The following is a 17,860-nucleotide window of genomic DNA, read 5'->3' on the forward strand; positions in this document are numbered from 1 at the left end:
GTAAGCAGATTTTTTGCACTGGTATCACTGACCTCGACGACGGCGACGTTATACGTCAAAAATAAATTACGATAAATGACGATTTTAGCGATACTTTATTACGACGGCGGCTACATAGACACGATCAAATAAAAACAAAAAAATCAAATAATCATTCTACATTTTCAAAACGTCGAAAAAACGACGGAATGAAAAAAAGGCCCACCCGACAACCCACCCATTCCATTTTTATATATATAGATTACTTAATTAATTTATATGGAGTTTGGCACCCCAGCAGCCTACATTACAAACCGCCACTGACTAAAATTTTGACTTGGAAAAAATTTGATAGAGTGGTAAGAAGTAGTTATCAAGCACCCTACACTCACTCCCACCCCCATGGCCAGTGATACAGCATGCTGTGCATAGTCAAACAGTAGTTAAAGGGGGACCTCTAGAGCACTGAATCAAGCATTTTGCCATTTCTGCTCCATGAAGATGATGGCCTTTGAAGAGTGTGAGACAGGCAGCGGTGTCCCAGAATGAACCATAAATGTTCTACAGGAGACAAATCTATGAATGGAGCTGGTCAGAGAAGCATGTTGATTGTACAGCATGCCACTGCTATGTCTGCTGTGAAAAAAACACAAACTTTATGATATGGACATGACCAGGAGAAGAAACATCAAAAACAAAGCCAAAACTTTCATCAATCTTAAATGCTAATCAAAAATCAAAATCAAAGGTCTGAATACTAAACATAAATCCTAAAAAACATATGTGCAGATTTCTTTGTTTTTATTTACAAACTCAGATGACCAAGAGGTGTCATCACCAAGGTGCTGACCTTTTATTCCATCATGGTGATGGCATTAGCACTGCACACCTCTGAGAGGCATCGAATAGCAACATTACGGCAACTACTGCTCAAAATGGAAGCACACAGGAAAACCAAGATGCTATTGGAGGAAGATGTAAAAAATAATTAAGAATCAGAAAATTATTTCTAAACTAAAAACATTGCCATAAACAAATTCTATTTTAGAATAAGTTTGTCAAAGTGGAAAATGTATAACAAATACAGATCATAGCACACCTGGTGAGTGGTCAGGCATTGTCCAATTAGAAAATTATATCAGGCAGACCTGCCAAGAGTACAATCTACTCAATGCATTGCTGCATACATAAGGAGGAGCTTCTAGCTACAACCAGTGGAGACATTAAAGTAAAATATTAATATGGCACAACTGACAGGGAGACACAAAGACGCAGCACATGTTGGTGAAAAAAACAAAAACTTAATAACACTGACCTGAAAGGTCAAATTAAAATGAAAAGCCTTTCAGTGGAACTCACAAGTTAATGTGAGTGCCTGCCTACTTTAATTAGCCTCTAATAGGTACAAACCAGCACAATGCTAACTCAACATAAAAACATGAAATAAGGCACACAAATAGACATGACCAAAAAAATTAAAACCTGTATGCAAAGGCACAATCAAGAAACAAGCTAAAAAGTAGCAAAACAATTTTAAAAAGATTGAATGTGGTGCTTGCCAACATTTACAGAAAAGCTGACATACAGTATTTCTATATTTCTAGGCCTGCTTTAATAGGTAAGGGGTGACTTAGCCATTTTGATGACACTCCAATGCATGAATCCACTCCACATAATGTCATTATGCCATCCCAGATGCATTTTGTCATGAATCCTCCATGGTTTTTGATTTCAGGATCTCATCTTTCAGTTTTGATATGTCTTACTATTATTTTTTGTGCATTAATAAATTACATTATGATGAGCATATCATCCTGTTTTCCATATTACACATGGTGCATGCTGCCATTTGTGATGTGGGTCATGGGCAAAGCTATGTTTTTTGTAAACAATGTTACCAGTCACATATTAAATGATGACACCTTCAGTTGTAGACTATAAACAATGCTGTCTGAGAAGGAGCAGTGTCCTAAAAAAGAAACAAATCTAATAGATTTTTGATATGTGTTAATTAGGCAAATTAAATCAAAGAATTTGGGTTTTTGTTTCTTTTTACTTCAGTTCCAATCTGTTTTGTGTTTTTGTCTTTGATGATTGGCTTTCCTCGTTATTTCTCTGTGTACCAAACTTATGATAACTCATCATGACTCTAACTTTTCCTTTTTACCTTTTTCACCTTTAAAGCCATCCTTTTTGGCACTGACTCAAACATTAACACAATGTGAGATTTTCAGCTAGCAAAGCAACATGAAAACCAAATAAAAAAATATACCAAAAAACAGTGAAAAACACTCCTACAACTGCAAAACAACTGACACTAACATGCAGCAGCATAGGTCCCACACCATGACACCATGGCTCCTGTGGGAAAGTGATATCTGGAAATGTGGACCAAAATCCACCATTCTTAAAGTTGTTTGAATGTGCATAGCCAGTGATCATTGTCTCTAAGCAAGACTTGCTGCTGAAGATAACCTAACATCAGAACCTATCAGTCTAGGAGGCTTGAGCTCCACACCAATCTAAATGGAGCTGGAAATGGCAATGGGCCTGTTTGGAAAAGGGATTAACAATAGTTTGATGGCCATAGGGAATCTTTTTTTATTTATCCAAATAATCCATCCTCCCAAATCAGAGTTCAACTAGCTACTCTAAACTGACCAGGTCAAGGTGTGCATGTCCATGAGTGCAGATATGAAGGAGCCATTCCATTCATGATTGCCCATGATCTGTAACAGAGATGGAGCAGAAAATAAATTATTACAGATTTTAATAATCAAATTCTTCCAAAGCAGGATGCTTTAAAAGTCTCTGTAAGGTTGCTAGTGTTTGGCTGCACTTTAAAAGAACAGCTACCTTCTATCTATTTGATCTACAAGAAATCTTGATCTTTTTAAATAACCTGTTTAGTTGGTCTTTTCTTTGTGAATTGGAGCATCTGAAAATCATCTGAAGCAGTTTCAGTACATGCTAATGAGCACATATATGAGTAAGTCTCCTTCTTCTTTGACTCATCCTTCAGTTGTTCATATTGCCACACATACAGTACGTGACTAGAGGGTACCTCACCATCTCTGTTAAGGTAAGAATGACGAGGACTGATAAAGAGATGACACAGTCAGTAACCAACTTTCCCTGTTTTCCTTTAGAATGGAGGAGAAAAATGATGCCAAACTGTAATGTTGCTTCCACTGTGCAACCAGAAGCACTGCCCATTCTGGTCCATTGGCTACATAAAGATCAAGACAACCGGAAGTCAGGGCTCATTTTGGACCCTGACTCCTCTAAGGATAGATCCTCCCATAAAGAGGAACTGCTGTTCACTGTACAGTAAGACCGGCAGTCCTTCCATACTTGTGACCATTTTCCAAAAAAAAAACAGAATGTCTTCCATTAAATGGTATATCACATTAGCACTTCAACTATTTGACGAGTATATCTCTCTTATTCTCATCTTTCATCATCTGAAACCACTTCCCCTGGTGAGGGTTGCAGTGCTAGCAGGCCAAGCTGGTCAGTCCAGACTTCCCTGTCCCCAGCGACAGATTACCAGTTTAAGGGCAGGCATAGGCATTGAAAGACCTAGACGGAGTAGACCCTGGCAATGGAAACTGGTTTTGGGAATCTATCTGTTATTACAATATCCAAATTCAAGGTACCTGAGCATTTCACTTTGGGCCGTGACTGGAAACCAGAGTTCCTAGGGGTAAATCTAAACAAATACAAAGGGACTACATGAAAAGGTAACCCAGAAGGTCCCCCAGCTTAGAAGGTGAACCTGAGTTGCCCCATTCTGAGGTGGCAGTGATCGTGCCTTTACCTTAATCCTACTCATGTCTTATAAACAAGCCTCACTTGGTGTTACAAATCAGAACATTATGTTTCCTTACCATAGACTCCCCAGCCTTGCTTGCAGAAAAACTCCGCTCACCATGCAAGTAATATAAAACAACTAATCACAGAGTGGCAAGATCTTTACAGGTTATTTGTCTTACAAAGAGATAATTCCCAATCAATCCTTTATATCAAAATTGAAGCAAGCAGAAAGCCAGCTTAGGCCTGATATATTATTTCAGACACTTACCTCCTCCATTTTTATAACACAAGTAGGGAAAACGCCAGACGTTTCCTAAACCAATAATCTCTCCCGCTACTGAGAGCACAAACTCCAGCTTGTTGTTCCACTGGCCTCTTTCTTTCATCTTCAGCTCCTTCTGAGGTTTGACCTCCAGCGCCCAGTTGGCCCCAGTGACTGTGTCTGAAGGTGGTCTGCATGACATGTCCCCTCCAAAACTGAAATGAAATGAAAGCAAATGACTTATAATATTAGATTTTATAAAACTTCAGAATATACCGTTTCTGTCTAAACCTGGCAAATTAAGCAAAATAACACTGTTTGATTGGTGAAACATTCTGTCCATTAAATATTTACTGGACCCATCTATTTAATCCAATTCAGGTTAATGGGAAGCTCGAGCCTAGCATTGGTTGAAGTCAGGAACCAAACCTAGATAGGGAATAAGTTCATCATTCACTTGCATTCTAGCAACCATCCAGCACAACACACATCTTTGTGAGGTGGGAGGAAAATCAGTACTCCTGAGAAAACCCCAAGCTAACATACAAGTAGCCAAGCCAGGATTCAAGTATCCTTGAGATGTGAGGAATCAATGTTAACCAAAGGAACCACCATACAAAATAATAAGGTCTTCATCCTTCTGATGTAGTCATTGTCTAAAGATTTGATTCTGCTCACCAGGCCTGTTCTTGGAATGAGATTTCTGGGTTTCATCTGACTTATTAATTACAGGCAAATGACATCTTGAGATATCACAGTATGGCACCGTTTGGTCACTTGGTCATTGAACAAAAAGTGATAACACAACTGGTAGAAACCTTGGTAGAAAAACTTTGCAGCAATTATCAGTCAAAAAGTGTCATTTATGTGCACGCTTCCATTATAAGTCATGGTAAGCACTAGATCTTTTCTTTCTGTCCTCTCTGTACCTGCCCTTAACATTAAAGAACATAAGAACATATGAAATTTGACATACAAGAGGAGACCATTTAGTCCATCAAGCCTGCTTGTTTAGTTAATACACAAGCTACCCCAATATCTCATCCAGATTCTTCATAAAGGTTGTCAAGGTGTCTGCTTCAACTGCATGGTTCAGTCATTTGTACCAGAGTCCCACAACTCTTTGCATAAAGAAGTATTTCCTGGCTTCAGTTTTAAATGCACTTCCCCTTAATTTCCACTGATGTCCTTGAGTATGTGATTCACCCTTAAGCTGAAAGAATGTTGCTCGATCAACTTTATCAATGCCTTTGAGGATTTTAAAGATCTGGATTAGGTCCCCACACAGCCTCCACTGCTCAAGACTAAACAGGTTTAATTCTCTGAGTCTGTCACATGTCCTTAAGTCCTGGGATGCATTTGGTTGCTCTCCTCTGCACAGCTTCAAGTGCCACTATGTCTTTCTTGTACCGTTGGGATCCAGAACTGCACGCAATACTCCAGATGCGGTCTTACAAGTGCATACTTTTGCACTAGTAAGACCACATACTTTCGCAATCTTACTTTTGCTCTACAGCAGGAATAATTTAGCTAATTAAATAATTTCCCCCAGGTGCTTTAAATAGGACACGCTACACTACTTGAGGGCTATAAACACCAGCGTTTTCCTCACTTTGAATAGTGGGTTATTAGTTAGCTTTATGTTTGCTGTGTCTTTGGTCCTTCTTGACTCTTATGTTTTGGCTTTGGTTTTGTAGGTCTTTTGACCAATCAAATTTCTCGATTTAGGCTTTTAGTTGGGATTTTGGACTGGCTTAGTTTGGATTCTTGTGTTTCGTTATTGAATGTTTAACCTTTCTGAAATTTAATATTTGTTTCTGTATTTATTAATTTTTTGCCTTTTTTTAATTTTTGGTCTTTCCCAATCTTTTTCCATTTTATTTCCTTCTATTTTACCCCCCTGGGAATTTTATTCATTTTTGGAATGTATTATTTGTTTTGTATTTTCTTTTCCATTTGTATCTTTTGTATTTTATTATGACTTTTGTAGTTTTTGTGTGTGTTATGAAGGCACTATTTAGACATTGTTTTTGCATCTCCTACCTTGATACAGTTTAGTTTGACTTCTGGTTAGAAGTCTTTGGACACCATAAATTCAGCATTTCAACTTATTTTACAATCAGAGGCTTCTTTGAAAAGTTTAGTATTATTTACTGCAGTTTTCACTGAAATTTTAGGGATAGTTGAGTGGTCGGTGCTGTAACAGTTCTTATTTTTTGTGACTCCTGTGTACATTTGACTTTGATTTTTGGTTAAACAACCTTTTTAAAGCAAAAGTGATTGGTCAGCAACAATATGCTGATCTTGTATGTTGTCTCAGATCAGCAATGTTTTATTTTCAAACAGGATTTCTCCTGTTCTCAGCAAAACACAGATACAGTACCTAAGAAATAAACTAAAATGTTACTCACTTGTGATTTTTCTATCCATACAGTAAAGGTTTTGTTGACCAGCACATTCCAACTTCAGGCTTTTGAATTACATCTTTATATACAACAAGCACAAAGAAATGCAGCAGCTCATCGTAACAAACATCAGACTTGTGAAGCTTGGAATTTAGTTTGTGTGCTGGTGTATTAATTGCTTTGTACATACAGTATCTTGGGCTCAGTCAGAATTACAGCTAACATGCTACTATTTATAAACAGACTGAAATTCTGTAAAGAATTATCTGTATCTAGTACCTCTCTCTTGAGCCCCAGAGATCCAGTGAATGGCAGCTTTGAAAGTTGAAGAGCACATTCAAGGCAAAATCATCACTTTGGTATATGCTTCATTAACACTTGGACCTGAATTTATCATACCTGTCACTGTCAGCACCTGAAGAACTGTCACTATTATGACACAGTAAATTGCTTTCTTTGTCACACATTTTATGCGCCCGTATTAAAATGCAGTATAAACACCGACACTCCATCACCAGCCACCATTTATGGGATGGATATACGCGGAGAGCTCATGGTGGATGACTTTCTGTTTGAGTTAAAAGTTAAAAGGGTTAAAGATTAACAGCAGGAATATTTATTCAAAAACCAAATATGAAATTCTTATTAATATATTTTGATTAATTTCGGGACCCCTGTAGACCAGTTAGTCTATTCATTTACTTTAATAGTTTCATTTAGTTTAAGTTTTTCATTTCAGTTTTGCTAATTATTTTATTTCTGTTAACAAAAATGTTCTTTATTAATAGCTTCAGTTTTGATTTTAGTTTTCGTTAACTATAATAACCGTGGATCTTCCACTAAAATATTATGTATGGAGCTGTGGTATAGTGGGTCCGTGGCATCCGAAAAAAAGGCTGGGTTTTTAAATCTGTATAGCCGTGCCATTCTCCTTGGGCGCGATCACACGACCGTGGGGAGTTAGTGAGGTAATTGGAGCGAGTTGCACCTGCATGTGCGGGTGTGGTCATTCATGATTGTCTCATTGGCTTCCTGCAGTGTGTGATTAAGGCGCTGCGCCCACGGAGGCGCGCAGGGATGTGTGTGTGTATATATACAGATTGACACCAGAGAAAGGGAAAAGAAATGGAAGGATTGAGGAAAAGAGAAAGCATGAGCTTAAAGGACGGAAAACAGCAGGTATGAAGTTGTGATCTGGCCACCTGGAAAGTGGAGACACCACGATCTGGGGCCCCGCGCAGGAGCATTAGTTAGTTACGCTCTACGTGCTAGTTCGCCCCACTGAAAACAAGCGAGTGGGGTGAGCAGAGAGGTGTCCTCCCGTGGGATCTGAGGAGCGACTGCAGGTGTGCTAAAGATCAAGGGAGGAGAGCTGACCTCAACGGTCTGGCAGTGACGTCCGGAAGGAGGCCAAGACGGAGGTTAGCTGAAGGAGCTTGTAGTTGTTGGTTGCCGCCGGCTGCGAGTAATGGGTGAGCCTGGGAGAAAGAGACAGAAGTGGGCCGGAGAGTAAAGGGAGTGAGAGACTGCATTTTAACCTAGAGTTTTAAAGGATTTATTTATTTGATGGTTTTTATCCCCACTAGACATTTGTTTTAAGGATTTATTTATTGAACTTGATGCACTGCAATTTTTGTTTTGATGATTGTTTTAATAAAAGCAATTAAGCACTTTTTGAATATTTCCCCTGGCTTCATGTGAGACTGTCCCCATTTGTCAGCTCATGTCGGTGACATTACTGATGGTGTTGGGTTCATGGCTCCCATAAGGACGTTGGGAGCATGAAGAGAACCCGCATTGTCACAGGAGCCCTCAACAATAACTACTTTTAGGACATTGGCAGTTGATAAAAACTATGACTGTATCCACTATACCACTAGGTACCAGCAGGAATACCTCTTGCTTCTCTCCATTATGATGGCTAAGTGTCAGAGGGATTGTCTGGCTCCATAACAGAAAGTGGGTTGAAGAAAGCAGGGACACTTGGAGCTGTTGGCCAGGACTTCTTATAAGATGACTCCAGGAGATCCTTTGACATCTCCTGACCCTGATAGTATTACCTGGGTTTTCCCTGAAGCAGTTCCAGGAAGGGACTTAAAATGAAGTTCTCACCATCATATTAATAGTATAATTTCTGAAATTTTTAAAAAATTTTTTACTTATTGTTAGTTATGGAGCCCACATGATACTATCCGGTGCACACTTGATACTATCTGGTGTGCACTTGAAAGTATCTGGTGCACACCAGAAAAATCCCGAGAAAAAAAATTAAACAATGTCCCCACAGGGGCTCCGTAGTTAGTTATTATACTTGTTACGTTTATTTTTATGTATTTATTTACTTATTGATTGATTGATTGATTAACTGTATTATCTGTCCTAAGAGTCTGTATCCTTGTTTTTAATATTTCTGCTGCTGTATGCATCTGAATATACCCATGGGAATAAGAAACTTTATCTAATCTAATATAATCTAATCTAATCAAATTATTGCTGTGATGATGACAGCGGCACACTGCCATTTTGTCAGTATTTTCCTTTTCCGAGGACCTCCATTTTGTGGTACAGTTTCATGAGAGCATTGTGTCATTATGATATGTCTATATAAGATGGTTGTGCAAACTATCATGTCAACTACTCCCTGGATATTAAAAAAGAAAATAAGCAAAAAGAACTGTGAGTTAGGAGATAAACAAATGTTAGTGTAAGGACCTTTTTGCTTTGGCGTTTCTAATTTTGATTCTGGCTTTATGATTTGTTTTTCATCTTTTGGATTTCTAACCTCAGCCTGATTTGTGAAGGTTTATTATGATTTGTTTAAATTAGGTAGTTCCATATAAATAAGCTGTTTAAGATATGCAAAAAGATATAGTTAGTCTCTTTTCTCAAGAAAATACTGATTTTTTTAAACTACTTTGCTCTAATTAAGATAAATTGTGCCAAATGATTTACTTTTCAGCAATAGAATGTATACCCTTCATCTCACAAGGAATGTAAATGTATACCGAATCCTCTAGAGAAAACCAGACACTGACAGGCCATTTATAATGCAAACAAAGTAAACAAAACAGAAAATAATTATAACTGAAGGTTCAGTTTTACTCACACAGAGGCCTACTGACTAAAATGAATACAAGTAGTGGAGTGATTCTCTGCAATGCAGAATGTAAACATCTGTGAGCGACACCTACAGTAGGTGAAATGGAAATGAGTCCAGCATTATGACATTCTACACACATGTGACTCTACCTGTCACTTCCTCTGAATGACTTTCCACACCAAGTCATTGTGTCAGGTATGCACTGGACGGATGTGCTTAGTACAGCCCCTCAGCACTGGCTTATCTGCTTGACATTTGAGCAGCAAGATGGCAGAGCAGTAAAGCAGTGGCAGTGTGATCTAAAGTAAAGGTGCAGCACAGAATGAGCAGGAGCAATAGGAGCCATGAAAAACAGTTAAAATGATGAAGATATGTTTATAGTCCAAAAAACATGCACAGATCAAAACACAATAAGGCAGACATAAAAATCAAGAAAAAATATCCAAGCCCAAATTGTAATTCGAAAACAGGAGAAGATCAAGATTCATTTACATTTATTTATTTGGCCTACACCTTTATTCAAAGCCACTTACAACATTTATGATACAATTGGTTATGTTTCTTTTCTTTTTCTAGTTGGAGCACAGGCAGGTGAAGTGACTTGCTTAGGGTCGCATAGTGTGAGTGGCGGGATTTGAACCCTAAACCTCAGGGTTTGAAACATGAGAAGAGCTTCACACATGGTGTGTTCAGATGCAGGATGCCCAAAGTTAGAAAGAACATTTTTCTTGCCAACTCTATCATTTACTTAACTAGTATTCCATATCAAACTGTGCTACTGTGTCTTTACGGTCAGCAGATACTAAGTCTTTTTGTGGTACTTTTCAATCTATTTTTCAAACTACTCAGGATCATGGGGGAGCTAGATAGAGTCTATCCTGTCGACACTGGGTTCAAGACAGCAACCAGCACTGAATAGTGTGCCAGTCTTCTGCAGAACACACTCACTCACATGGTGAAAAATCAGAGTTTCCAAGTATCCTAACAAGCATACCTTCAAGATGTGGGGAGAAAACCAGAGTACATGGAAAAAAGCCACCCAGACATAGGAGAACATTCAAACTTCACATGGGCAGTGACCAGGCTGTGATTTAAGCCCAGTTTTCCAAAGTGAGGCCACAGCACTAATTGCTGTGCCACCTTGTCACCCTGTTTTTACATTTTTATTGTACTCAAATGTTTAGTTTGACACAATTGTATAATCTTCCTTGCTATGAAAAGCAACTTGTAATGGTTCAAGCTGTTAATGACGCTTTTTAAAATAATAATTGACATATTCGTACATTAACCTTGGAACAGAAATATGGTGCATGATGAGAAAAAGAAAGAACACTAAGTGATAGAAGGTGCAGTCAAAGAAGGCAAGTTACTCAGGAGGTAAGGCCCCTGTGTGGCAGCTGTCTTTTTGTATTCAGGTATGAATTCTCCCTTTCATCCATCCATTATCCAACCCGCTGTATCCTAACTACAGGGTCATGGGGGTCTGTTGGAGCCAATCCCAGTCAACACAGGGTGCAAGGTAGGAAACAAACAACGGGCAGGGCGCCAGACCACTGCAGAATTCTCCCTTTTTAAAAATTTTCCTTTATTTGGAATATTGAGCAGTGTGGCACTATTGATGTAAAAATAGTTGATCAAGTATTCTGATTTTACCTGAACAGTTTTTGTTTTGAGTGGTTTTGTCAAGCTGTACCAATAAATACGATAAGAAGCCTCCAATTTAATGCAATATTTCCAAACAAAAAGAAGCATTTCAAAAGCACGGTAGTTATCCTTCTCAAATTCTTGAATAAAAAACCCTCAGGTCAATACAAAAGAATAGGCAATGTTACTAGCCCACAGGTCACTAATGTCCAACAGTGTGCCAGAATGTCATTTTAAAAAATCTGGTTGTTGTAGCGGAAAACCTAGAAGTGTTATGAATCTAGGTTTTGGCCTGTCAGAATCATTTTTATCTATTTTTACGCTGATCTGATTAATTGTTTTATTGTGATGATGTTGATGTTATTTTCCTGACATTTTTAACAGGATTCTAATTTTTGCTATCACCATTGATGGCTTGTTTTTTCATAACCATGACCATTATTCTTTATGCTGATAGTGTTCACGTGAATGTCACATTATTTCATCATTATAAAAAAGGAATCCAAGCTATAGATTACAAGCAGTAAAATGTCTACTGTGAAGAAAGTGATGGCTGAGGATATTGAATTAGAGCTAGGACCTTTTTGCTGTGCTTATTTTGACTATGACTTAGCTTCACATTTCTGGTTTTGGCAATTGATTTATGAATTATTTACTAGTAACTCCAGGCTGATCTTAAACCTAGAATTTAGTTTGCTTCGTTGTAACCCTTTCATCTCTCAATCTATTACTCATATTTGCCTAAGGGCACTCTCTTCTCTCAACGTGTTTGTAACAATAGGTGGCACTATAACTCAAATGAAAAAAAAAATGGATCATCATGGCATTCATGCCTAGCATTACTACAGGATTCGGAGAGAAAAAGTTAATTGGAAATTCTTAGTAGTTGACCAGTTATCATGAATAAAAAACAATGTGAACAGCCTCTGTGTTAGCACTAATAGAAGTATGCTATGCTAGTGGGAGTCTTCTGAGACCAATACTGGCAGGAATATTATTGGGAGCCTATTGCTAAAGGCTCTGCTTCTTATATACCAGCAGCCATACCACATATGCTTCAGAACACATCATCCACTTTAAGCTAAGCATGTTCAGGCCAGCCAGTGGTTGGATGGGAGACCATCTAGGAAAGCTTGGGTTGCTGGTGGAAGATGTGTTGGTGAGGCCAGCAAGGGGCGCTTGCCCTGAGGTATGCATGTGGATCCCAATGCCCCAGTGCAGTGACCTTTGAATGAGACGTAAAACAGAGGTCCCAACTCTCTGTGGTTATAAAAGATCCCCAGGGATCCTAAGTAAAGAGTAATGTGTATCCTGATGGCCTGGCTAAATTTCCTTCCATGACCTAGTCATTCTGGCCCCCTATTTATCCCCTGTATCAAACTAGCTATCTCTCACCACTTCAACACCAAAGAGCTAATGTGTGGTAAGCATAATGGTGCAAAAACGGCCACCATCGCATCATTCAGGTGGATGCTGCACATTAGTCGTGGTTGAAGTGGCTCCCCACTCACTGAAGCGCATTGAGTAGTGAGAAAAGCACTATACAAATATAAAGAATTAGCATTATCCATCCATCCATCCATCCATCCATTTTCCAACTCGCTGAATCCGAACACAGGGTCACGGGGGTCCACTGGAGCCAATCCCAGCCAGCACAGGGCACAAAGCAGGAACCAATCTCGGGCAGGGCGCCAACCCACTGTAGGACACACACACTCACACCAAGCACACACTAGGGACAATTTAGGATCGCCAATGCACCTAACCTACATGTCTTTGGACTGTGGGAGGAAACCGGAGTACCCAGAGGAAACCCACACAAACACTGGGAGAACACGCAAACTCCACGCAGGGAGGACCCGGGAAGTGAACCCAGGTCTCCTTACTGTGAGGGAGCAGCGCTACCACTGCGCCACCGTGCTGCCCATTAGCATTATTATTATTTTATCACTCTTATTTATTGTCAGAACATTAAGCAGACCTGCAGCCTGAGAGCACAATGTACGCCCTAGGGAATGGGCATTAGGGACCTAAAATGGATTCATCTTTAAGCATAGGAAGAAAGATTTTAAAAATGTCTCTAAACATAACTGGAAGCCAGTGCAGTGATTTAAGAACTGGGGTTATATGGTGTCAAACACACAGGTTAAGCTTGTCTGATAAAGGGAAGGCTTTCAAGGGAACACTAGTGGGAAGGTGTCTTGCCGTAGACATGGACATGAGATTTATTTAAAGGAGTTAAACTGAGAGTAGTGCATAAAAAATGAAACTAAAAAATTATTAAAAATAAACATACTTATCAAATCCTAACAATAGACAAGAATCAAAGTCAAATAAACAGGCAAGGAGTTCAAACCCAATGAAACATGCGAGCAGCCCAATAACAAAATGCTTCTTTTTTAGTATTTTTTTTATTTAGGAGGTTTGTATCCACATTTTGGATAACAAAAGGAACCCCCAGCCAACCTTTTATCCTGTTGTGCCAATTACCCATGGGCTACAACCCTAGAAGCCACACCACCCCTAGCAGCACAGGAAGCGTCACCCAACAATGACTCTGAAAATGGTGCTGACAGAAGAACATAAAAAATAGCATTCAAGAGAAAGAAAATAGCAAATGAATTTGACAGTGACATGGGGCCTCATGTATAACGCCATGTGTAGAACTCACACTATAACATGGCATACGGACAAAAGCAGAAATGTTCGTATGCAGAAAAAAATCCAGATGCATAAATCTGTGTGTACGCCAACTTCCACATTCTTCTGCTACATAAATCCTGGTCAGCGTGAAAAGTAATGCACGTGCACGTGCCTGCTGTCCCGCCCAAACTCCTCCCAGAATTACGCCTGAATATGCAAATCAATAAAAAATAGCCCTTAAGCTCAGCCTTCTGTGAAAAGACAATGGTAAAAGCACAGGGGGAAATAGGAGAATTTCAGTGAATACCAATTGGAGGCAAGGAAAACGTACTATTTGTTGGTTTAAACAATGATATAATCAACAAAAGGAAGTTGATCGAGTGACATAGCGTGTCAGAGAAATTCGAAAGCTCAAGTTCACAAAGTCGCATAGTGCCCGAAATAAAAAAGAAGTTGTCACATATCAAAGTCGCAGTGAAAAGGCGAGTCGTAGCCCACCATCTGAGTGTCATATGAAAGCTCATTAGGGTACAGAGAAAAAAAAAGGCACACAGTGGGGAAAAAAGCATGAAATGTCAACTTTAATCTTGAAATTTCCACTTTAATCACATAGTTTATTTTGTCATTAAAGTAAAACAAAATCGTTTAATTTACCAGTTTCTCAAATCCCATCGTAACTAAAGTAGCATGTTAAATGCTTTTTTTGTATTTGATCTTCTCTGTGCTCTATGTGTGTGAATCACTACGTGCTTCCGGGCTTTCTCTTCCTCCGACAGGACACAGAATCCATTACATTCGTAATATTACAGCTCTCTGAATAATTAAAATACTGAGATGTATACGTGATATAATTTTCATGATGATAGGAGTTAAAGCATGTTAATTAAACATGGGAACATGGTGGTGCAGTGATTGTTCATGTCTCACGTAAGATGCTTGCTGTGCCATGCGCGACCTCTGATGAAATAGTTTGTTGCAGCAGTACTGTCTCTTTCAAATGTACTAACTCCCAATTCCTGTCTTTACTTTTCTTTCTCCAAATACCCAATCACCACACAATCAGCTCTGTAATAGACGTTAAGCCATCTGTAAGCTTAGAACGCAGATTCTTCAAAACTTTTAAGGAACACTGAAATATCTTCGTAGTACGTGTTTAATTATTCTATACATTCAGTGTCACGCCGGACCGAGCAAGAATACATCGCGAGGCAGGAAAAATCCATGAACAGAGCGCCAGATCCTTGCTAGCGCAGCGACACCGTGTCCTCACATGTTTAATTATTAACAATATAGATTATTTAAATGAAGTAAAAGTTTTATTTGTATAATATAATAAACATATTTTGCTGCATTTCATCTTAAAAATTATATCGTCATCATATGTAAATACACGCTTTATAAAGTGGGTCAGGTTGTGCAATATTATAACTGTATCTTAAGTTTACAGTGAGGTGATTGTACTTATATGTACAAACAGTTCTACAAGGCGCACTTGATGGATTGTGTTTATAGTTCTTGGGATGAAACTGTTTCTGAATCGTGAGGTCCGTACAGGAAAGGCTCTGAAGTGTTTGCTGTATGAGAGCAGTTCAATACACAGCATGGCTGAGGCAGCGTGTGCTTGATGCTGTATACCGATAATTCTCTTTCCGATCAGCTGCTGTACAGCTGTGATTCACACTCAGATACAGTGATATAAATACTCCGAGTGGTGCAGTGAGAGTAATATGGAAAAAGATGATCCGCTGTGGCATCCCCTAACGGGAGCAGCTGAAAGAGGAAAAATAAGGTGCAGTGGATCTAAAAAAGAAAGGGTAACCACAGAAGAACAGTAGCACTGCTTTGACGTTAGGCGCCACCAGTCTGCAAAACCAAGCGCAGAACTTGCGTACGCCAGGGTATGAGCTACAGTGGAAATAGTGCGTGGTTTTACGCCAAGTTTAGGTTTTGTACATCGCGATTTGAGCATGGAAACGGGCTTACGCAACATTTTTGTGCGTACGCACCGTTTATACATGAGGCCCCTGGTGATTTACCTGCCTTCCTTTTTACCCATCTACCAGAAAGACAAGAACCCAGAAGAAGACCAATAACCTTGTATCGTCTCTTCTCCTTCTGTTCTTTCCAGCTTAAAATGTGGCAACAGGAAACAGTTGTCATTTACAAGATCACAGAGACAGTAAAGATTTATTTGCTATAACAGATGCTTGAATTGTCTCCATTGTTTTGTTTCAGCTACATCTTTTTGTCATTTGGATTCTAAACAGGGTTATGAATTTGATACCCCAGTTCTTGTGATTTTGGTTGTGTTCTCTGTTTACAAAAGCCATATTTTTAATTCTAGTTATGATCCTTGCTAACATGTTTTCAATTGTTTAAAACATCTAGCCATACATTATTCAAATTGATTACCAGTAGTCCAGTTCAGGGATTGGGGGACTGGAGGCTAAAGTCTATGCTGACAGTTGAGAGCTTAAGGGAGAAAACATCTTTAGGTGTGACACCAGTCCATCACTGGACACACTCAATCATGTACATAATAAATTTGAATTAAAAGTAATTAGAACGTTGAAACACTGAGAAAGGTCTGTTTCAAGGAAAAGAGAAGTTAATGCAATGTCGTCATTCATTTATATTTGTGATGTTTGCCTGCAGGTTTGATCGTAGTTGGAGAATAGAGAGTGATATGTTTCCAAATATACACCATTGAACTCAGTCACTGTTTTTCATTATTTGTGTCATCATCCATTCATTCATTTTACATTCTGCTATTCCTGGTTGCTCCTAATGTCTACCTTGGTAGCACTGGGTACAAGGCAGGGTGCCAGTCCATTGCAGGGCCCACCTATACACATATCCACACTTAGAGTCACCAATTAACCTCTTGGGAATGAGGGAGAAAGCACATAGGACATCCAGAGACACAGAGAACATACAAAGTCCGAAGCAGCAGGATTACTTGTTTCATCACCATACTGCACCGTGCTCTAAAAGTAGTAAAGGATAGAAACTGGGTAGGATCGAGTTGGATTTCTTTCTTCATTTTTGTCATACTTTGTGCGGATGTAATTTATTACATATCATGTGTGAACTGGAATGAGGCCTGTGCAGCATGAGAGCAGCAGACTGACCAGCACAATCATTTTAAGTATTCAAAAACATTCAATCAATTATGAGACAATTCATGTAATGGCATGGAAAATCCAACTTGCAATTGACCATTCTTACAATGGGGCCTTCCTGGGTATGAACTGGCAGTAATGGGCATGATGCACAAATATTGAATGGTGAGGTTAGAGTTCTCTGGAGGAATTTGGTGCTTCCATTAATGTCAACGTATTGTAAATCAGCACTGGGAGGGACCACTGGATAGAATGCCTGGCCATCACAAGGCATACAAGTGCTGGTCATAAAATTAGAAAATCATGACAAAGTTGATTTATTTCAGTAATTCCATTCAAAAAGTGAAACGTGTATATTAGATTCATTCATTACATACAGACTGATGTATTTCAAATGTTTATTTCTTTTCATGTTGATGATTATAACTGACAACTAATGAAAGTCCCAAATTCAGTATCACGGAAAATTAGAATATTGTGAAAAGGTTCAATATTGAAGACACCTGGTGCCACACTCTAATCAGCTAATTAACTCAAAACACCTGCAAAAGCCTTTAAATGGTCTCTCAGTCTAGTTCTGTAGGCTACACAATCATGGGGAAGACTGCTGACTTGACAGTTGTCCAAAAGACGACCATTGACACCTTGCACAAGGAGGGCAGGACACAAAATGTCATTGCTAAAGAGGCTGGCTGTTCACAGAGCTCTGTGTCCAAGCACATTAATAGAGAGGCGAAGGGAAGGACAAGATGTGGTAGAAAAAAGTGTACAAGCAATAGGAATAACCGCACCCTGGAGAGGATTGTGAAACAAAACCCATTCAAAAATGTGGGGGAGATTCACAAAGAGTGGACTGCAGCTGGAGTCAGTGCTTCAAGAACAACCACGC

At 39.1% G+C, this 17,860-nt stretch overlaps 1 protein-coding gene across 1 annotated transcript in view; it reads right to left on the minus strand.

The window, feature by feature from the left end:
* Positions 1-17,860, minus strand: part of LOC114657499 (sodium- and chloride-dependent GABA transporter 2-like) — a 151,319-nt gene that overhangs the window by 126,979 nt on the left and 6,480 nt on the right. Inside the window, exon 2 of the mRNA XM_028809366.2 lies at positions 4,064-4,272. Within this exon, the coding sequence (XP_028665199.1) occupies positions 4,064-4,259 (196 nt within the window). The 5' untranslated portion in view covers positions 4,260-4,272. The remainder of the gene's footprint in view (positions 1-4,063; positions 4,273-17,860) is intronic.

The sequence above is a fragment of the Erpetoichthys calabaricus genome, chromosome 1, assembly GCF_900747795.2.
Source record: "Erpetoichthys calabaricus chromosome 1, fErpCal1.3, whole genome shotgun sequence".
Lineage (NCBI taxonomy): Eukaryota > Metazoa > Chordata > Cladistia > Polypteriformes > Polypteridae > Erpetoichthys > Erpetoichthys calabaricus.